We start from the raw sequence: 21497 nt of genomic DNA, 5'->3' as shown, positions 1-21497 counted from the left end.
TATGGCATGCGTGACCTTTCAATGTAATTATGTAACAAGACGTTTAAAAAATAAAATGATGATCATTTTGCTAGATAAGACCATTATGCCTCGGTTGGGATCATTTAGAGGCTGTTTACACTTGGCATTAACATGCGTTTTCGTTGATCGGATCACAAGTGGACGACGTTAATGCCAGGTGTAAACGGTGTTCAAAACGTTTTGAGCTCGTCCACTTTCGACCACTTTCAACCACATCCAGAGGTAGTCGAAACCACTTTCGATCGGATCGCTTTGGAGTTGCTGAACGGATATGTGGTTGAATGTGTTCGAACAGCCACAAGCGACCGCCTTCTCTCCGCCCATTTATCTAATCTGAGGTATTAAACACGTTTTACGTCTTTTTTTGACTTCTGGCGTGAACACACGGTGAACCGCGCAATTTTTAGCCTTTCATTGATAAATCTAAAGCGGCTGATCTCCGTAGTTTCGTTTTGAAAGCGTGTGAAAGTTGCTCGATCCTATTTCATCAATTGCGCTGAAAATTCAGAGAAAGCTCTTATGTACACACGTACAAAACTCTGTGCAGCATGTTTACTTAATATTACTTAATATGACATAATATTAGTTTGTGTCCATATAAACTCATAATTACTCCCGCTCGGGTTTGAATGACAGCAGAGAGACTCGCCCACCGTCTCACAGACCACCCCCTCACAGACAGAAGCGGTCGAAAGTGGACAAAAGAGACGGATTTAAATACCAGGTGTAAACGTGATGTGTCTCTCTCGTCCACTTGTGATCCGATCGATGAAACCACATCTTAATACCAAGTGTAAACAGCCCCTTAGAGCCTTTTAAAGCTGCATTGAAACTTTAAAATCTTGAGGTCCACTAAAGTTCACTATAATGGAGAAAAATCCTGGAAACTTCTTGGATGTCATGGGAATTAAACGTGAACCACTCCTTTAAGTACTTAAAGTATTCTGGTTTATGTAGCATTTAGTAAAGAGCTAACCGGTTACCTGTCTGTGAAAGGTGTTGACCACATGCATCCAGTGGTCCTGTGAAGGATCGTAGCAGTAGATTGCTTTGGTCAGGCCTCCACACACATAGATGAGGTTATTGAGAGACACAGCAGATATGTTAGGCTTGGTAAAGGGGACACATGCCTTCAGCTCCCAGCTATCAGACTCCGGGTCATAACACTGGACCTGATACACAAGTATGAAGAAGAAGAGAGATGCTTTTTGTTTATCTTTATTTAAAAAGCTTTAATGATGGCCAAGTAAATGGTAAATACTGTAGCTGATTTTTTTTGGAATTGCTGGGAAATGTAGAATGTTTTTGGAAATTTTACAGGCTGCTGCATGTGTGATGGGGGTCATATAAAGGACATATATAAAGACACACACACACACACACGGTAAGAGTATAAAGATGCTGCCACACAAGAGTAACAACATTCTGGAAATGTTCTGTGGAAGAGAGCTTCTATGAAAGTTTATCAGCTTATTTCATTTTTAAACCAAGTCTTCATTTTTCTGTTCCAGATGGCAAGAATGCGGTTATCTGAGCAGTGGAAATTCAACCCGTGAGATGTTATCTGAGACAGCAGCAGGGTCCCCAAAAACAAAAACTTTAACGCACAGACCCACCTGTTCACCAGGTCATACCACCTGCATAAACACCACACACATTCACTCCCCATATGTTGGTTACAGCCCTTCTGTTCAAAGAGAGGCCCAAATTGCAGGGCTTTAAACAGGCAGAAATTACAGGGGACTTGACCTGAGACTTAAATAATGCTCATCTTCATTTTGGCATGCTGCTAGGTTACAACAACTAAATATATTAGGTCAAAACATAATGCACAGAAAAATTGGGTGAAACTGTCGATTTTTAATTAGAAAGAACTATTACACATATTTCATTGCTATAAAACATAGTTATTTTGTGTATTTGGTATAATACAATGGGCCCTATCTTGCACCCAGCGCAACTGACTTTGTCAGTTACGCATGTATCATTCGTATTTTGCACCAGCACACAGCAGGTTTTTCCCTCCACAGACGCACGTCGGCAAACTAGGGAATGAACTTGCGCTCCCTGGGCGGTTCAGCGCAAAAAAGGAGGCGTGTTGCGGCGCAAACCATCCCTGATGCTATTTTGCAGTTTCAAAAACAATTGCGCCACTGACCAGAAAAAAATTGTCTAAAGTTAGTGGCGCGATGCATGTTGTTCATTATGTTGACCATAATGTATAGCGTGCACAACACATTTTGCATCTAATCTATACAGATGCAACAGTTATTTTTGCAAATCATAAATTGTTACAATAAAAAATATTAACACATGAGATAAGGGAAATCATTGTGGTGAGCAGTGGTGATAGTTTTTATTTATTGTGTGGCTGCGTTAAAAAATTCTCATGCAAATAACGATTAAAATATTTTCATAAGTTTGTTGTGTGGCTGTATTACGTTTATTTTATGTAAATAATAATTAAAATGTTTTCATAAGAAACCTTAATATATGTAAACTTGATTTGGAAGTATACTTTGGTGTTGGACTGCTTGCGTTTCTTGGCTTTCAGCGGTGAGCGATGTCCTCTGCTGGCGTCAGGTCCTGTGTAGAGGCAGATCCACCTCCCGTTACACGGCGTGGCCGATTTATGCTGGCAAGCTTGGGATTCCCCCGTCTCCTGACATCATTGTAGCGGTTGCGGCGCAACGTCCTGGGGATGCCAGCTGATGAGACAATTGTGGCTATTTCCTCCCACGCCTGTTTAACCGACGCTGATTTGGGCGGGTTTCTCCTATCCCCATACAAAATAACTTCTCTGTCTTTGACTGCTCTTACAAGAACGTGGGTCTCCTCGGCTGTGAACCGCTCCTGACGTACGCCTGTTAATCCGTCATAATAATAGCAACCCGCCATGGAACTTGCGCCCTTGCGTTTAAAGGGAATGTTGGATGACGTTCTGATTGGTTTATTTGACGTTACGCCCAAACCACACCTATGAATAATGAACCTACTTCAGACCAACCCCTTATTGATTTGCGCCTGGCGCAAGAGTTATTTCTCCCGCCGGGAAAATAGCAACAGTGCCCAAGATCCGCCCACAAAGTCACTTGCGTTTTGCGCTTCGCACTTGCGTTTCAGATCGTTAAAATAGGGCCCAATGTGTTCACGTGGTTTATGGTAAAAAACACATTATGTTCAACATACAATACATTTTTGTAGCTCCAAATATACTGCTTTCCTAAAACTCTCTGATTTTGTTCAAAGCTCATTGATTTGAAAAGCACTATGTCCCTGATTGGCCAGCTAATCTGTAAGTTGTGATTGGCCTCTGACGTCAGCCAGAAATGTGACGCTCCTTACCCTATTCGCTACAGTGTTTTCTCTTGTAGTGTACATATGATCTCTAACAATCTAACAAGGGTTTGGAACCGAGCCTACATGAAAAGTTGGTACAAACTCTCCTGCTGTTCACTTCATTAAATAACCATGTCATACTGAAAAAAGATGACAAATGAGTGGGTACTAAAAACAAGTTTTTATTTGAAACAGGCATTGTTTTAACCCCCCTTAAGAATCAAATGTCAAGTAGCATTTGGTTATTCTGTAAACACAAACTAACTTATGTCAAAAGCTTAGAAGAGGCATTGTTCCCAGTGATTGTGTTCAAAACCACAAAAAAGCTAAGTGTGCTTTGCTTTGTTTATTTGCCTGGTTTAAGCAGCTCCATATTGCAGTGGAACATGTTGAATCATCAATTATTTAATCTATTCATGCAGAGCTTTCTCTTTCTCCTACCTTGTTGGAGCAGCTGTTTTCATTAGGCTGTCCTCCAATCACGAAGAGTTTTCCTGCACAACTGGTGACCGCCGGGGAGCAGACGGCTTCTTTCATAGGCGTCACCTCCGTCCAGCGATTGGAGAAGGAGTCATAGACCTCCACGTTACTGAGACTGCACTGTCCATCGTAACCTCCAACTGCATATACCTGCAGAATACATACACATAGACTTAACATATTGGACTTTCCATTGCATTGTATGGCTCGGTACGGCTCACTTTTGGGGGGTTTCTGCTGCGTACAGTACAGTACATAGTACCATGGTCTTTTTTAGGTTGAGGTTTCAAGCGAGCCGTATGGATACTAAAATGTAACTTTGAACACTGCAGATCAAGTGATTGGTCGAAGAGAATCGTCCCTAGCGGGGTCATTGCTAAATGCAAGATTAGCTTATCCTCGTGCGCCGTTGCGCAAACCAAGTGAGGTCGTCATCTGTTCTTTGTTGTAGTTGAGTTCCCAAAATCCCTTTTTATTGGTGACAATGATCCACATGCTAAGAATCATAAACATGGCTCATACATTGAGATGTTTACCGTGTCTGTGCGGTCCGTGACTTGTGCCAGGGCTAGCATCGCTAATCATAGCTTACATCAACTTTTACTAGCAGTGATTTTAAATGTATTTCATGCCAAACTTTACCTGTAAAGTAGAAACTTTGCGACTGAGGCATCAATGGGAAGCCCAACCTGTGTGAAATATTCTCGAAAAAAACACTCTGGTCTTGTTTCTTTCCTCAGAGGCCTTTCTCTTAATTCGTAAACATTTTTCTCTTCCGACCCATTTTGAAAATATATGGTGAGTATGCAAGCTTCAATGAACGAACCTAGAGACGAGCACGTACGACGCCCTTACGTAAACATATCACCAGAATGATTGACAACTGGGATGACCAATAGTCTTGATGATCCACCCGGAAAAAGAAAATCTTCCGCTACACCTTTAACTGTTTCACCGCCAGCCAGCCAGCCTGTAGCATTTTTATGATTTTCACAAAAGTTTAATGCCTTTCAGAAAACGTTCTTCTTTAAATATATTATCACACAATACATCAAATGAAAGAATGGAGCCTCTGCTTTCAAACAAAAAATATTTGTTCAAATATGGGTAGGTTTCTTCAAAAATTTGAGCAAAAACAGAGATAATAGGCTTTATGCCCAGCTGCACTACTTCCTGAACTTCAGCCAGCTCCTTGTTTCCTGTCTGCCATTATTGGACAAACTGATTAATCCAGGTGTGTCTGATTATTGTTGTTGTGACTACTGAGGTCAGGCACACCTGGATTAATCAGTTTGTTTGTGACTACGAGTTCAGGCACACCTGGATTAATCAGTTTGGCCAATAATGGCAGACAGGAAACAAAAGCAGTTTCTCAAAACCAAGTACGCCGAACTCGGACTTGTGCCTTCGTAGTTCGAACTTGCAAGTTCAGACTCGGAAGAACGAACTCCTGACCCGAAATGCATTCTGGGCAACTTCGCTGTCATAAGTCCACACAAGTCTCCTCTGCTGCATCCTCGATAAAATGGGCGGATCAAGAACACATCCGGGGATTTTATGTGAACTTGGGCTTGATGCGAACTTTGAATTGGAACAGTACTTGGGCCGCGACTGATGACGTTTCACAAGTCCACAAGAACACAAGTACAGACAAGAACGCATATTGAGAAACGGCTAGAGACTTTTGATAGAGATCAGATTTAGAGCGATGATCAAAACATACACAGAGTTTGAACTTTTTGCCCTAAAGGAATAATTCCAGGTTTTATAAGTTGGGTAATATTGTAAAATTTATAATAGCGGAAATACGGATTGCCGGAAAAACTCGTCATTGGCAGGAAAGCATTTTCTCTCGTCAATGGGGGGGGGGGGGGTTTAAAGTAAAGCTACATAAAACCTCAAACCCACACAAAAACCACAAATTAAACTGTAAAAACACTGTATGGCACAGTACAATCCATTAATCCTTCCAGAAAAACATGAAGTTTTTTTTGTGATTGTTGCAAGCAAAAATCCTTGATCTTGTGGCACGTTTTCATAAAAAATGTGATGGAATATGCAGGATATTTATGCAATTTTATGCGTTGAAATTGCAGGAACTTGCCAAAATTGCGTGAACTTGCAAAAACTGTTTGCAGCTTTTCATTGATGTTAACGTTGCATAATTACGTCACTTCCTAACATTCCCATGACAACAGGGGGCATGGGTGCCCATGTGTTAAGTAAATGCAACATTTTTCAACTTTCTGCTAAGCTATATATCATATATATATGACTTCTTGCTACAAAAATGCGGGGATTATGAAATCAAGCAAGCCCTGCATATTTTGCGAGCAGAAATCTGCAATTTATGCGGCGAAAGTGCGGCGTATTTTAAAAATGCGGCCCCCGCATAAATATGCGGACTTTGGCTGATTATGCATTGAATCATGCGATCGCATAATCGCGTTTTTCTGGAGGGACTGATAAGACCTGAGCTTTGGTTTGTCTTTCTTTCAGATATCGTCCAACTATTTTGGAGTTAGGAAGAACCAATAAATATAATAACCAAATATTTTTCTTTGAACATGAAGCAGTGCAAAGTATTATGGTGCAAACAACAACAAAAAAATGGGATGATGTGGACATCCAGGTCTTATGAGGTTAAAGATGATCCAATTGCTCTTTACTTTGTTGAGTGTAAAAGCATAAATATTCAGCACAGTTATAAGTCTCATTGTACTGTTAACCCTTGATTAATAATTAATAGAATAAATAATTTAATCCGCATGTTTTATGGCAGATGCTTTTATCTAAAATAACTTCCAGTGCATTTTATTAGTATGCGTGTTTCATAGTAATCAAACCCATGACCTTTGCTCTGCTAATGTGGTGATCTATCAATTGAGTTATGGTAACACAATAGGTGACAGTTCTTCTCTGCAATAAATTTACAGTTGTCTAACACATTTCCCTGCTGTTAAAATAGATTGTGTTGAGGCCTTTGTGGCAATGCATGGACACACACACCTGTATCCTCAAAACTGTCACTATGGAGGAAGTGTGCAGAGGTCATAATAACAATATAGGAACATTAAAAGCTGTTCAACAGGAAACCCGTACAGCAAAATACAGAACCATGAACCCTTACAAAAAACATAACTGGTGTGCATTTTGAGACAAAATAATGGCACTGATAATTTTAAAGATATGTCAGTGCAAGCTGTTTTCAGTAAGGAAAGCACAAATAAGGAATTTAGTCTCGAGCCAGACCTGTCCTGTCCTCCATCAAATCTCCTCAGCCATGATCGATCGCTGATCCGTTAAAACCTAAACACATCCAGTTTACTTAAAAGAACAGTTAACCAAAAATAATATAAATACTGTTATCACGTACTTCATGCCGTTTTAAACCCATATGACATTTTATCTGTACACAAAAGATGCTGTTTACTGTATGCCGTTGATGTTAAGAAGATAAGCAAAGCAGAATTCTTTACATTTTTTCTTTTTATGTTACACGGTAAAAAAATCAAACTTGTTGGAACAACTTGAGATCGGATAAATGATGACAGAATTTGACATTTTAAAGTGAACCACAACTTTGAAATAGAAACTGTCTTTCTAAAGAACTGCGAACATCCTGAAAGTCAAGCAACTGGTGTAAACATTCAAGGGGGAGGACACAGAGCCTCACACGAACACACAGGAAAAAAAATGAAGTATATTTCCCGAGAACCGGGTCTCTAAGGACGTGCGTGTGCATGTGTGTGTGCAAAATTACAGAAAAATCTATTACAGTACATCCAAGCTGGCAGGATGCTGTAACCCCTGTATCTATAAAACACAAATGTCTCACAAACACTCACAATATATCAATAATTATAGACACACACAAAAATTCCTTCGAGCAATTACAAGTTTGGAATGTTCATACATGTGCTTAGTTGCACTTTCTCTTTTACATTACGTTCGAATAACAAACCAGGTCGAAGCAAACCATTCAAATGACAACAACCTGATAACTGCTATAGAAATCTGATCATACCATCAGTCTGAAAGCCAAGCGATTGCATCGGCGACATGGAATCTGCAAAGTTTCTGTGCCAATTGCAGGGGAAAAATGTGTGTAATGGCTTCAGATATGGGGAAAAGTGTTGCATGTTAATTCATTAGCTGCTGTTTTTGTCCAAAGCAATGCACAAATGAGAAACATGCATGCAGAACAATACTCGTAGTACACAATGCCATGCTTAAATCATGAGAAAGATTAGTAAACATGCATTGTTGGGGTATAAAGAAAAAAAAAAAGATTACTTTGACAGATTACTGGGGGCAGTCGAAGCCCAGTGGTCAGAGAGTCGGGCTTGTAACCCGATAGTTGTCGGTTCGAGTCTCACAGCCGTCAGGCTGCGACTGTGGTGCCCTTGAGCAAGGCACCTTAGCCCTAATTGCTTCCTGGGCGCTGGGATAGCTGCCCACTGAAAAAAAAACTTCGGGACATCGGTTGCACATAATTAAATTAGGTTTTCTTAAAATGAAATTAACATTAATTAAAATGTATTGTATTTTAAGAAAACTTAATTCAATCATGTGCAACAGGAGATTGCAGTGTGCTTCCGTTGTGTTCATGACTTGCAGTGCATGTGTTCACTACTCACTGGGATGAGGTTTAATGCAGAGATCACATTTCGAGTATGCGTTGCATACTTGACAAGCATGTCACCTTCATTTCATTACATTACATTCAGATGAGAATACTACATTCTTATTGGTCAAAACATTTCTTAACAACTTTATCTTCAATCTAAATCAATGTGGTATGCAATTCTTTTCATACAGCATTTTTCTTTAAAGGAGCCACTGGCAAGTAAAATCAGTGCTAAATATCATCAAAAAAAGGCATTTTATTCCTCCTTTTTATTGTGATTTATTACACGGCTCTCTGGAATGCTTGATTCTGATTGGTCAGTTGAGACATTTGCAGGTTCGTTCTTTTCGAATAATAACCGCTCCAAAATAATAACGCATAGCCGGTACTACTTTTACGAGTAAGATCGCTCCGCGCCAATAAAGATTACTGTTTGTTTGGCGCCATCTTGTGACAAACACTGGACAACCACGACAAGACACAGAGAGCTTACTGAGACTGAACTTGACAAAATAGAGCATGACAGCTACGAAGCCAACACACAAAAAAATACAGAATGGGCATTAAAACTTCTCAAAGACTGGCTAAAAGAGAAAAAAATGAAGACAGACAAGTATGAAGCAGAGGATCTTAATAAGGTATTACGATCATTTTATGCATCTGTGCAAAGTTTCGCGGAAGGATTAAAATGTTAATTTAAAACAAATATGCCAATAAAATGTTTCAAATTCATATTCATGTCCAGTTTTTTTTCTTATGTGACAAGTAGCCGTGTAATAAGCGGGATAATGTAGAGGCAGCCGGTAGTTATCGGGAAATAAGCCCCTTCAGTGTGATACAAGATCCTGATCACACTGTCGGGGCTTATTTCCCGATAACTACCGGCTGCCTCTACATTATCCCTTACAAAACTGATGTTAAAAAGATAACGACGATATTAATGCTTATGATAATGTTGCTACTGATATTTGTCAACACAGAGTATATCCTCCCTGTTCATCCCCTCTCAACACTATCTGCAGGGGAACATGTGACTATTATTATCCAGAATATCAGGATCATGTGACACATTAACTCATTTATGTCCCTTACACCGACAGCACACTGTTTTTAAAGGATCACACCTCTTAAAAAAACCCTCTCTCTCTCTCACCTTTCCCAGAAGGACGGTCATCTTGTGTCTCCATCTGCCTTTGTTGAGAGACGCTACTTTGATCCATAGATTGAGCTGAGAGTTGTACATCCATACGTAAGTAGTATTAATGCGTCCACCTGTAAACAAAAAGCCAGCAATATAAACAAACACTTCCTACAAACGTTTATGGTACAGTTGAAGTTTTGGTCAGAAATTGGTTGTTCAGTTGTGATTTTAGCATGCAATTTTTGTGATATAAACGTTTTTTCTCATGCACTTAAATCTTGGATGACTGAAATAGCTGCCTGGAGGCATTGTAAACATGGCTATGTAATAGATAATATTGTTCAAACTTATATTGTAATTATATTTTATGCGTATGATGAAAGCACCCTGACATTCATTCTATATCATTACACTGTCTGCTCATACACTGTGACCGCAAAGTTTTCCTCCAGGATTCGCACTTTATTTGCTTACCTACACATATATCTTACATTCCAACAAATATACTTAATGCACAATTGTTTTGTTCATATACAATGAGCATCCACTTTTCTAAGACATATTTACACACACACCACACACACTAATATATATTTATAAATATACTATATTATAAATAAATACTATATAAGGAGTTCAAATGTAAAGCCCTCTGAGTACTTCTTAGATATTTTATTGTAAATTAGCAATTTTTATCAGACTCTTATGTTTAGTAAATTCACTTTAATGGCAATGCAAAAGTTGTTGGTCAGTAATTAAAATGTCTTATTTTCACAAATGTCGCTTAAGGTAATTTCAAAGGTATTTAACAATTTGACTGTCTTCTGCTGCAAAACCCTCTAAGTGCATGCAAGCTTTTCTGCAATAACTTATTTTTTTAAATCCATAGACATAGTAAACAGTTGCAAAAACCACTAAAGATGCAACAAGAAACATTGCAAATAATAAAAGTCAGAATTCAAAATGAAGGAACTGAACCACACATGATGCATGTGGCTGCCACATTCGTGAAGTAGGGGAGAGCGGGGTAAGTTGTCACACTGTTCATGGTTTCCCGCAGAAAATGTGTTAGTTAAGGTGGTAGGGTTGTGCATGTGGGCGGGCCGGGGGCGTGGCAATCAAAGGGGCGGGGCGTACGCGTCATGATGAAAATATTTTATTTAAAACACTCAAATAAAACTCAATTTTGAAGAAACTATGTCAGAAAATGAACACATACTAGATTAGTAATGAATTAAATGTTTTATCAACAGGCTAGTTATCCTCAAGACAGGGACGGACCATGTCTTTCTCTCATTTCGGCCATGTGGCGTTTGGTGGAATTTTTTTTTTGGACGACCTAGTTAAGGTGGTAGGGTATCCCAGCTTAGGTGGGCCACCCGAACTGAAAAGTGCTGCGGGAAACCCTGCTGTTCATAACTCCCAACACCAGAGGCTCTATTTAACAAAATCTAATATCCACTTTGTGTGATGACTTTTTCTATAGGCAACTTCGTGTTTACATGTGGTCAAGATCGCTCTTATCTAATGTTTTTTCTTATTTTTTGGCTTAAAAAATATCAGTTTTGGCAAGTTGTCCTGATGACTTTGGGGCAAGTCGTCACATGCTTTTCACACTGGAAGTAGTTAACCCTGGGTTATTCCAAACCCCGGGTTAACAGAATCCTGGGTTATCTGTTTCACGTTTTAGACTGTTCGTACTTTACGGTTAAGAGATAATTATGGGTATTCATAATCTGACGTTTTACACTGTGCATTTCTAAACCCTAGGCAGGTGTCTAAAACCCTGCTCCTACACCTGTCTGTAATTCTCAAGCAACCCTGAGCACCTTGATTAGCTGGTTCAGATGTGTTTCATTGGGGTCATAACATTTTAACCCCGCTTCGTTTCACACCACGAGCGTTTCGCACCGTAAAGCAGGGTTAACCCCACAAAAGCCGGGCCAGCAGGGTTTCATAACCCTGGGATAATTTCTGGGATAAACCTGCTTCTAAATTACAAGCAGGATTTCATAACCCCAGGTTAATTTCAGGGATAACCCAGCTTCTAAATTACAAGTGTGAAACGATCCTTAACATAGGGTTAAAAGCAGGGTTTAGAACGAAGATAACCCAGGGTTAAGTGCAGTGTAAAAAGCCTTCATCACAATTAAAGGGACAAAATGCTTATTTTCCAGCTCCCTTAGAGTTAAACGCTTAATTTTGTTACCGTTTTGGAGTCCATTCAGCAGTTCTGGAAAAATATCAAAACTCTTCAGGTTGTTTTTGAGCGCGATGCTAATGGTCTAATCAGATGGATTATGTACCGCCAGACCCCGAGATCAGCTGAATGGATTCCAAAATGGTAAAAATTAAATGTTTAACTCTAAGGGGAGCTGGTAAATTAGCCTATTTTCAAAAAAAGTGGAGTGTCCCTTTAAGTAGTGTTCTTCTTTTTAGATAATCTAGTGTGACAATTTACCCACTGATAGGGCATATTATCACAAATGAACACTCTCTATTCAACAGTCTACAACTCCGTATGAGATAAGATATGAAAATGTAATGATGAATACAACATATGTGCCCAAGACTTCCTTCTTTCAAATGGTATGACATCGTGATGCATGGTGCTCAGTAAATGTTAGACACAGTGACAACTTACCCCGCTCTCCCCTACTCTCAAAAAACCCAACTTTAATGTGATCCACTGTCCCATCCCATTTCTCACCAATCACTCTTTAATGTCCTTTCTGAATAAAAGGCTCAAAAATTTGACCAATAACCTAATCAATTCTATAAACATCATTTGATTGATTTGTATATGTGCCGTAGTTCATCTAGTTCTTCTTCCAGACAGATGAATTTGAAACTTGACAAACTTAGCAAAGCCAAACAGGTTATTTGTTTTTAACACCAAGTCTGTAATTAAACAAACCACAGTGCATTAGGAGCCACAGCTGTGTCTCCCTCTGATCCAAACCCATATTATTTGTTGTGGGTTATGTTTAGCTAGACTTCCTGAGAGCAGGTCTATTCTCCTCTATACTTCATCAGCTCAGAAGCTGCTCTGAGACAAGCCGCGACAGTCTTTCACTCCCACACAAACGTGACTTAAAATCTACTTGAAACGCAGATAATAAAGGTGTCACAATTCCTCAAAAAACACAAGACACTTCCTCCCTCATAGAGTGTCATGCTGCATAACGTGACACAAAAATGCTCTACCGTTGGGATCCGACCACTAAAGGAAGTTCAGGAAGGAAAAAAGCAAAGATAAATAGTAAAAAGAAGAAGAACGTTTATGAGGAAGGACAAACTGAGCAACGGCTATGTAAAACCAAACCTGTCAAATCTCAGTCTCAAAGGGGACGTGCTCGTGTTGTCCACTAATCTTAAGTAAACACAATAAATCCTGACTTCAGGGCCTTTAAAAGCCAGACTTACTGGTCTGTTATAAATATCCCCAGACAAAGATAGTCAGGTCTCCGTGACATACATTCAAACTGAGGACCAGACAAACAAGCATTTAAAGACAAAGTCTGTCGCCAGCCGACATTTACATGTCATCACTGAACCGGTTAAAACAAAGACAAAGACATTCAGGAGCGGTAATAAAACCTACAGGGAAAGCCTACACACCAATGAATGTGATAGATAGATAGATAGATAGATAGATAGATAGATAGATAGATAGATAGATAGATAGATAGATAGATAGATAGATAGATAACAGAAGTCCTCCCTGTCAAGTTTATGTCAAGGCAGATGGGTTGATTTATGGTTACTATTACAGTTAATAGTTGTAAACAGCACTCATGGCTTTCATCTCTTTGGCTGAATTGAATTCAGTACCTCGGAGGAGGAAACGCAGAACAATTACATCTTTCATTACATTTCAACACTGGAACAAACCACTTCAACGCAGTCTGGTGACGACAACAATAAACTGTGCAATGTTGACGTTTAAAATATGCTCAAATGCGTTAGCTCAATTGGAGTGTTTCGTTAGCAGCGCAAAGGTCCTGGGTGTGATCACAGGAAACACAAATACTGATAAAATATAGCTTGTGTGTTGCTTTGAATTAAAGTTTATGGCACAAAATGCATAAATTGTGATGTAATGTAAATAAGAGTTAGATTAATCGGCACCGATAGTTCATTGGTGGAACAACCGGCTATCGTCAAAAAATGTGTTGCGTCCATTGCTTCATATCATTATAAAGTAATTAATCTGCTGAATAGATGCAGCATTAGCAGAGAAACAACAGCAGGAACCTAAGTTTGTCGTCAAGGCTGACAGGACCCTTAATATTAGTGGTACCTCAAACGGTTACACAATAATAAATCCAATGGGGTGCACCGCTACATCCAAAAGTCAGGGGGCGCTCTCGTGCAGAAACTCAATGTGCGCTGCACTAACTATACACGTGCAACTCCAGGAAATGGCTTAAGGATATATTTAAATTGCTGTTCTTCAAATCTTTTCAGGTATTTTCACGATAATAAAGAATATTGTATAATAATTATGTTTGACGAGTGTTGCTTTTTCAAATGCATGTTATAAACAACTCAAACTAACAGTGATTTCAGATCGATAAGGACTTACTGATCAAAAGCCGTAGTACATGAAATGGCTGTAAATATATTCGGCTGTGCGATTAAGAATCGTTATCTGCAACATGTTATTGGTGTATATTGGCATTTATCGGTGCACCCCTAAAATCCAACCCAAATGTTTAATGTCATGATTATTACCATTGATTTGCATTAGTTTATATCTAGCTGGTTACTTTTATCCATGATTTATCCATATTTTAAGTTAATAACGAGAGAAAGTGAAATATATGCAGCTGTTTGCTACATTAACATATCCAACTAATCAAATCTAAATTCGGTTCTTTTTTATCATCACTGCAATACATCTTTTGTTATTTTGAATAGATAATCAGTAGGTGTTAAAACAAAAGCCTTTAAAATTTAAAGACTTTAAATATAATATACATTTATGTAATTTTTATTTTACCAGTGGGAGTATTTCACAGTATTTTTTATACTTATTTATATATTTTTATTTATGCATTTATTTATTATTAAGCACATTTTTATTGTTCAGTATTGTTACTATTATTACTTTTGTAATACATTTCAGCACTTTTACACTTTGAGTGTTATGTTTGTTTTTTATCCAGTATCCATTTAAAAAACTATCGGTCGATTAATCGGTTATCGGCAAGCAGGGACCAACTTAGTTATCATTATTGGTAAAATCCTGCTCCACAAAGCTAGATATTATATGCCAAATAATAGTATGTTCTGGGAAGCATTATCTACTGTAAAGTCTTATTGCTTTATAATATTGTCCATCGATACAACAAACAATGAAATTGGCTGTAATTTTGTTGCTTCATTTAGTGTACACTGCCAGACAAAATGTTCCCTAGCTGTCACAAGGGCTGTACCCTTTCAAAAAATACACCTAATGAGTTTATATTAGTAGCTCATATAGGTACATATTGCTACCAAATTTATACAGTTAGGTCCATAAATATTGGGACAGAGGCACATTTTGTGTTATTTCAGCAGTTCAACAAAATTTATTCCAGTTACAGTCATATAATGAATAATGGCTTAAAGTGAACACTTTCAGCTTTATTTAGAGGGTATTCACGTTCAAATTGGCTGAAGGATTTAGGAATTACAGCTGTTTAATATGTAGCTCCCACTTTTTATGGGACAGTTGACTTAAAAGCTGTTTTATGGACATGAATCATCTATTTGTTAAATATTTCCCTCATAAATAAAGCATGTTAAAGGTCTGGAGTTGATTATAAGTGTGGCATTTGCATTTGGAAGCTGTGGCTGTGAACCCAAATCATGTGGTTCAGGGAGATCTCCATACAAGTGATACATACACAAGGTAGGTTTCAAAAACACAACAAATCCATCAGAGAGATAGCAGGAACATTAAGAGTGGCCACATCAACAATGTGATACATTCTGACTGAAGAAGACCACACTGGTGAGCTCAGCAACAAACAAATCCCAGATATTATTCTCTAAATGGTACATACTGTATTAGGCCCTTTTTTAAAGGATACTGCCCTTGTGACAGCTTGAGACCATTTTTGATTTTGGAAACTTGTTGACCACCCTCCAGCTCAGAGATTTAAATTAAGGCTGCATTTACACTGCCTGTTTGAAGTGACTCAATTTCCCTACAAGTGCCACAGATTGGATATGAGCCACGGACGTGTAAGCAGGAAAAATGTGCATAAAATCCTCATTCATATGTGGAAATAAATCAGATATGAATCGAATACATGCATTCACGTCCACAATGTAAGCGACCGTATCAGATACTTCCATCTCAAGATGTGTCGTGCATCATTAAAAATGCGGTGCTGGTAAATGACCGACGTCAACTCAGATGGACATCACCCGCGATCACATGACTCTTCTTACCAGCCCAATGGAGGACACGGCTCATCTTAGTAGAGTAATGTTGAAGTTTCATGTATTGTTACAGAAATAAAGCTCTATAATCTTTGCATATCACGACATTTTAAGCTGTTACGGTTCAGTATGCTTACATTGAATTGTTTTGCAAGTGTTTAGTGGAGTGTTTCCCAATCCTGGTCCTCGAGGACCCCCTCCCAAAAAGTTTTAGATGACTTCTTATTTAAAGATATAGGGGAAGATTTTCCCAAATTTTTGTAAAGAAAAAATGCACATGCGCAACACTCTACCTGCTCCAGAGAGGGAATGCCTATTAAAAGTGTGCACGAGAGAGCATGCACGTGCCTAGTTCTTCTCTTCGCACTGTTTACAAGTTGCTGTCGGCATGTTTACCATGTCTGCGCGGTCCATGACTTGTGCCAGGGCTAGCATCGCTAATCATAGCTTACATCAACTTTTACTAGCAGTGATTTTAAATGGATTTCTCCATATAGCATGCCAAACTTTACCTGTCGAGTAGAAACTTTGCATGGGAAGCCCAACCTGTGCTTTTTGCACATGCCAGCATGTGAAATGGTCTCCCAAAAACTCTGGTCTTGTTTCTTGCTTCAGAGACCTTTCTCTTCTTGTCATACAATTCGTAGACACTTTTTCTCTGGCGACCCTCAGACATTTTGAAAAATCACGATGATAATGCGAGCTTCAGTGAATGGCTGAAACCGTAGCCCACCACACATATACACCTGAAAGTGCGCATGTGCAGATAGCGAACCTAGGGACGAGCACGTACGACGGCCTTACGTCAACATATCACCAGAATGATTGACAACTGGGATGACCAATAGTGTTGATGATCAACTTATCAGCCTACTTCCAAAAGGTAAACATGTCTCCCTAACAAGCTGATGAGTTAAATCAGGTGTGTTAAGGGGACATCTAAAAATTTTCTGAAAGGGGTCCTCGAGAACCAGGATTGGGAAGCACTGGTTAAGTGTAAATGCTGATATCGGATAAGAGTCGCTACAGGCAAAAAAATCGAAATTGGGCATCAAGATTTGCAGTGTAACTCCAGCCTTATATTAAATCTATGCATTTGCCCACTTCCAGTTTACATTTTATTATCCTGACCTATGCGCTGCATAGCCAATGCTCCACCAGCTGAGCTACAGGAGATTTCCGTTTTTCCTAGAATTCCATGAGTTAGGATTAGAATCAGGATATGGCTTGCAGTGGAGCGGAGACAGATTTAGTAAAAAAACCTCTGAACTCAAAGCTGGAGGCCATCCAACTGCACATGCACACGACTACAGCACTAAAATGCTTGTGTGTTGCTTTGGGAGAGGGAGAGAGAGAGAGAGAGAGAGAGAGAGAGAGAGAGAGAGAGAGAGAGAGAGAGAGAGAGAGAGAGAGAGAGAGAGAGAGAGAGAGAGAGAGAGAGAGAGAACATAAGAGCAAAAACACAGATCTGTTCATGGAAAACGAACACAAAAACACAAGCACATGCTCGCTACTACTTGTATTCAAAGTGTAAGGCAACAGCTTGGAGGAATTACCAAGAAACAAGAATGACCTAATTCCTCTTGAAACAAGATTTCTATTGTCATTACTAGCAAACAAAAACACACATGACCTAAAAAAGTTGAAATGCATTAAAACTTTATGATCATTCAGAAACAGCTACATTTATAGAAACTACACAAGGACGTGACTTTGATCACCGATAACCCTCGGGCATTGGATGGCATCATGACATAACCTCAGCACATTTTGCAGCCAAACCCTAAACTGTGACCTGAAGCTGTTCTGGCACAAATACTCCCCTCGCGATGGCACTCACCGCCCTGGTGATGATTAAAGTTTAAATGTCCCAAGCTCACGGCCAATAGGATACTCGAGCGTGCCAATAAGAAAACCTCCCTTTGGCACACTGCTGGTCACAAAGGCAGATGTTGTTTCCTATTTTCCTCAAACCATAAGCAGCTGTTCAGAGTTTTCCTCACGCAAGCATTTATCAAAGCCCAAAACCATTACTAAGAAGATTCATTATGCAAATCATTTACATATTAACAGAACTTCTTGTTTAGATAGAGCCTAGATGAAACATTTTTAAATGAAATCAGATCAGAAATAAGACAGTGGCGGTTGTTTTAATAAGCAATAATTATTAAACGTTAAATTGTTAAAGGCAAAGTTCATGCAAAAATGAAAACATCAATCATATAAACGAAATCAAACAATGGCATTTTAATATGAAATGATGAGAGGAACTCATCTGGGAAGGCTCAAGGGTAAACTATATGTAAATATAAATTTATATGTAAACTATATGTAAATGTATATGTAAACTACAACAGAAAATATAAATGCAACTACATAAAACTTCATAAAAATTAAGAGTCCATCCGAGATGTTTTCTTTTAAATTTAGCATTTTTAATCAGACTCTTAATGGATTCTGCCAACAAACTGGCATTTTTGAGTAACCTGATGCTGGGATTAAGCAGATTTTAAGCGCAAGTTTTTGATAAAAGTATAATACAAGTCAAGAGCATTCGGTTAATATCATTATCTAATTTTTGGTGGATCTCTTCAAATGTCTTTAACATTCAACTCCAATCTGTATTTTTCATATACAATCGACTTCCTAATGCATACATCTGAATACATGAACTTCCACATGCTCGTGCCAACACAGCTTAAAAGAGGACACAGTGTGGACCCTTGCACGTATTGTCTATGTATTTAGTTTCCACAAAACCAGTCACTGTGACCAAGCACAGGACACACCAGTACCGAAAGTACAGAAAAACCTCCCTGTACAAAGCAGGAGTGAGGCTACGGGTTACCAGCATAAGAGAAAGTTCACGAGGGTCTCACCTGACACGATAATGTCATTGCGGAGGGCGCAGACCGCATACTCAGACTTTGTGTACTCCGGGTGTTTTGCAAGAGACATCCACTCTCCCGTCACGGGGTCGTAACATTCTGTGTAGGGCAGATTGAACCCCCCGACTCGCTCGCAGCCCCCCACCACAACAATGACCTCGGAAAATCCTGTGGACCTGCAGAAAACATCAGAGAGATAAGGAGAAAGTTAAACAACAACAGTGGGCTATCGCAATAATATAAGTTCAGATAAACTACAATTTACTGTTTTGATGTCATAAAAACATGCATACATTATTAAAAAAATGCATAAGCATTGAACAACCAATCTAAACATTCAATGCAACGACTTCAAAACAAACACACACAGAATTGACCTGTTGGCCCAAAACGGGGTGACGCCTGAACTGTGATATCAAACCATGCAAAGTTCCTGGAAAGTGTACTTGTGAAGATAAAAATAACTAAGAAAAGTTAGTGTGCATGCTTATTTTTTGGCTGAAAACTGTGTGATTATAAAGCACTAAATCATTTATGTCCTAGGCAAGGGAACGTCAACACTTTCAATGAGGGAAGCAAAGAAACTGACTCCAAACTAAGATAAAGCCTTCAAATACAGATATCGCTTCTAAATATACAGACTCTGTATGCTGTTTTTAATTATAGATACAGATATGGACTCTATATGGAGATAATGCTTTCAACTATAAATACATCTCCAAATGCATCTGGCTCCTCCAAAAGTACTCTCTTAAAACAAAGTTACTTCCTCTAAATACAGACTTTACCCTAAATGGTTACTACATCCAAAAAAGAGGCTTTCACAAAATGTTTAGGTTTAGTGATCCCTTGTTTAAAAGGATGATTTCTCGTTAACAGAAGAACCATTTGTACATGACCTCTTTACCCATGCCTTGTATGGTCCGTAATGCTTTTTAAGTGGTTGCCATTGTGTTGCAGTACAGATGCCTGTGTTCTTGGAGTCGAAATAACACACTACAAATTCTCTGATACGCCTTAAATAAGAGCAAAAGTGATGTAATGAATTTCAAACAGGCAAGGGCTGAATTTAATTCCTCCCAAAACAGAAAACATCAAAGTTCAATCCTTAAACTCATGTTTTCCAAGTGTAGCGCAGAACATTGCTTGCTTAACATTTTCCAGTACAATAAAAGCTCTCTGATAAGTTAATATTAGTGTATTTAACACAATTTAAAGCTCACATAACACACACCGTTTCTGCTTATCTCATATTAATCTTGAGTACCTATAGAGTAGTATTGCATCCTTCATATATCCAAATAGTCTTTAGTTTTATCAGATTTATAAAAGACAGATCAGCTGCTGCACAGATTCTTTCTGAATAAATCTGAGCTCCTGGAGGTGTACCACGGGCAGAGCGAGTCACAAGTGATAACTTATGATTCACGACATGTTCGTGTCTTTTACATTATATACACTTACGAGCAGACTGCCAACAAAACACATTTGATGCAGTTTTACATACCGCCTGCGACTGCCCCATTTCAACAATCCAGCGTTAAACACACACGCACAACTCCGCTGCTACCCTGGATAAACAAACTATATCCATTGTTTCCACAATGCTGGGTTCTTTTGAAAACTGAACAAGCTTAAATTTCCCTCACAAACAAAAACACACTTCTTTGCTGACGTTGATATCGTGTCAGTTCTTGGTTAGTTTGTGCATGCGCTATTCCGATTGTGCCCATATAAGGACTTCCACTGTACTTCCTGCACTGAAATTGCCCATAAAAGAAATAAAGGAACATTGTTATGTATGAATCTTTCATGTTCGCAAAAAACTTTCCAAAACTTGCACAAACCCTGGCGATGTGCATTCGGCATAGAAATACTCTGTCATACGCCCAACTGCTTTTTTGACACTTTGCCTATGTTAAGCACGAGGAATCCAACTTTTAAACAGTGTAAATAAGACAGAATGCATGAAATAGCATTAGACACCCCTTAATAATATGTTAAAGTTCATTGTTGCATGTAGTGTTCAATAGCAGTGTAATAATGCTATGTCTCGTACTCAATAACAGTGTTAAATTGGCTTTTTGCGAAAATTATGAATACAGAAACAGGAAATAAATGCAGATGTTAAAATTATACTTTTGGATATGAACCTAAATTCTAAATTATGACAAAAAATATGAGGCTGATTTAATGTTGCATTTCATTTGCACACAGCATAATTGTCTTATTGTATAGTAGGGGTGTAACCGTATACCTATTCGTACCGAACAGTTTCGGTACAGGACTTCCAGTTAGGTTACACATTTGTAAAGAATGCAATCAGGCTAATAGGCTTGTTTTATGTGTGGAACATACTTTAAACGGACAATAAGTAGGATTTACCCTAATCTAGTGGTAAAATTGTATTTTGCATTAAAACGAACAGTGCTCTCTAGCGCCTCGCTTTTCCAAATGCGTGTTGCAACTACGGTAGCCGTTTTGTACTCACTGAACTCCTTGTCCGTTTCAACTGGTTCACGTGTTCTGAATGAAAATGCGTTGTGGAAAGCGTCGGTAGGCT

General features: G+C 38.8%; 1 protein-coding gene across 2 annotated transcripts in view; it reads right to left on the bottom strand.

Annotated features, from left to right (window-relative positions):
- Nucleotides 1-21497, bottom strand: part of klhl24a (kelch-like family member 24a) — a 31540-nt gene that overhangs the window by 5590 nt on the left and 4453 nt on the right. For both annotated transcript variants that reach the window (XM_065262056.2, XM_065262057.2), the window contains exons 4-7: nucleotides 18926-19110; nucleotides 9624-9742; nucleotides 3802-3990; nucleotides 1005-1193 (exon numbers count right to left, since the gene is read on the bottom strand). In XM_065262056.2, coding sequence (XP_065118128.1) covers nucleotides 1005-1193; nucleotides 3802-3990; nucleotides 9624-9742; nucleotides 18926-19110 — 682 coding nt within the window. The remainder of the gene's footprint in view (nucleotides 1-1004; nucleotides 1194-3801; nucleotides 3991-9623; nucleotides 9743-18925; nucleotides 19111-21497) is intronic.

Source organism: Paramisgurnus dabryanus, chromosome 6 (assembly GCF_030506205.2).
Source record: "Paramisgurnus dabryanus chromosome 6, PD_genome_1.1, whole genome shotgun sequence".
NCBI classification, from domain to species: domain Eukaryota; kingdom Metazoa; phylum Chordata; class Actinopteri; order Cypriniformes; family Cobitidae; genus Paramisgurnus; species Paramisgurnus dabryanus.
Note: the sequence above shows the minus strand (reverse complement) of the source record. Positions and strands in the feature narration are given on the sequence as shown.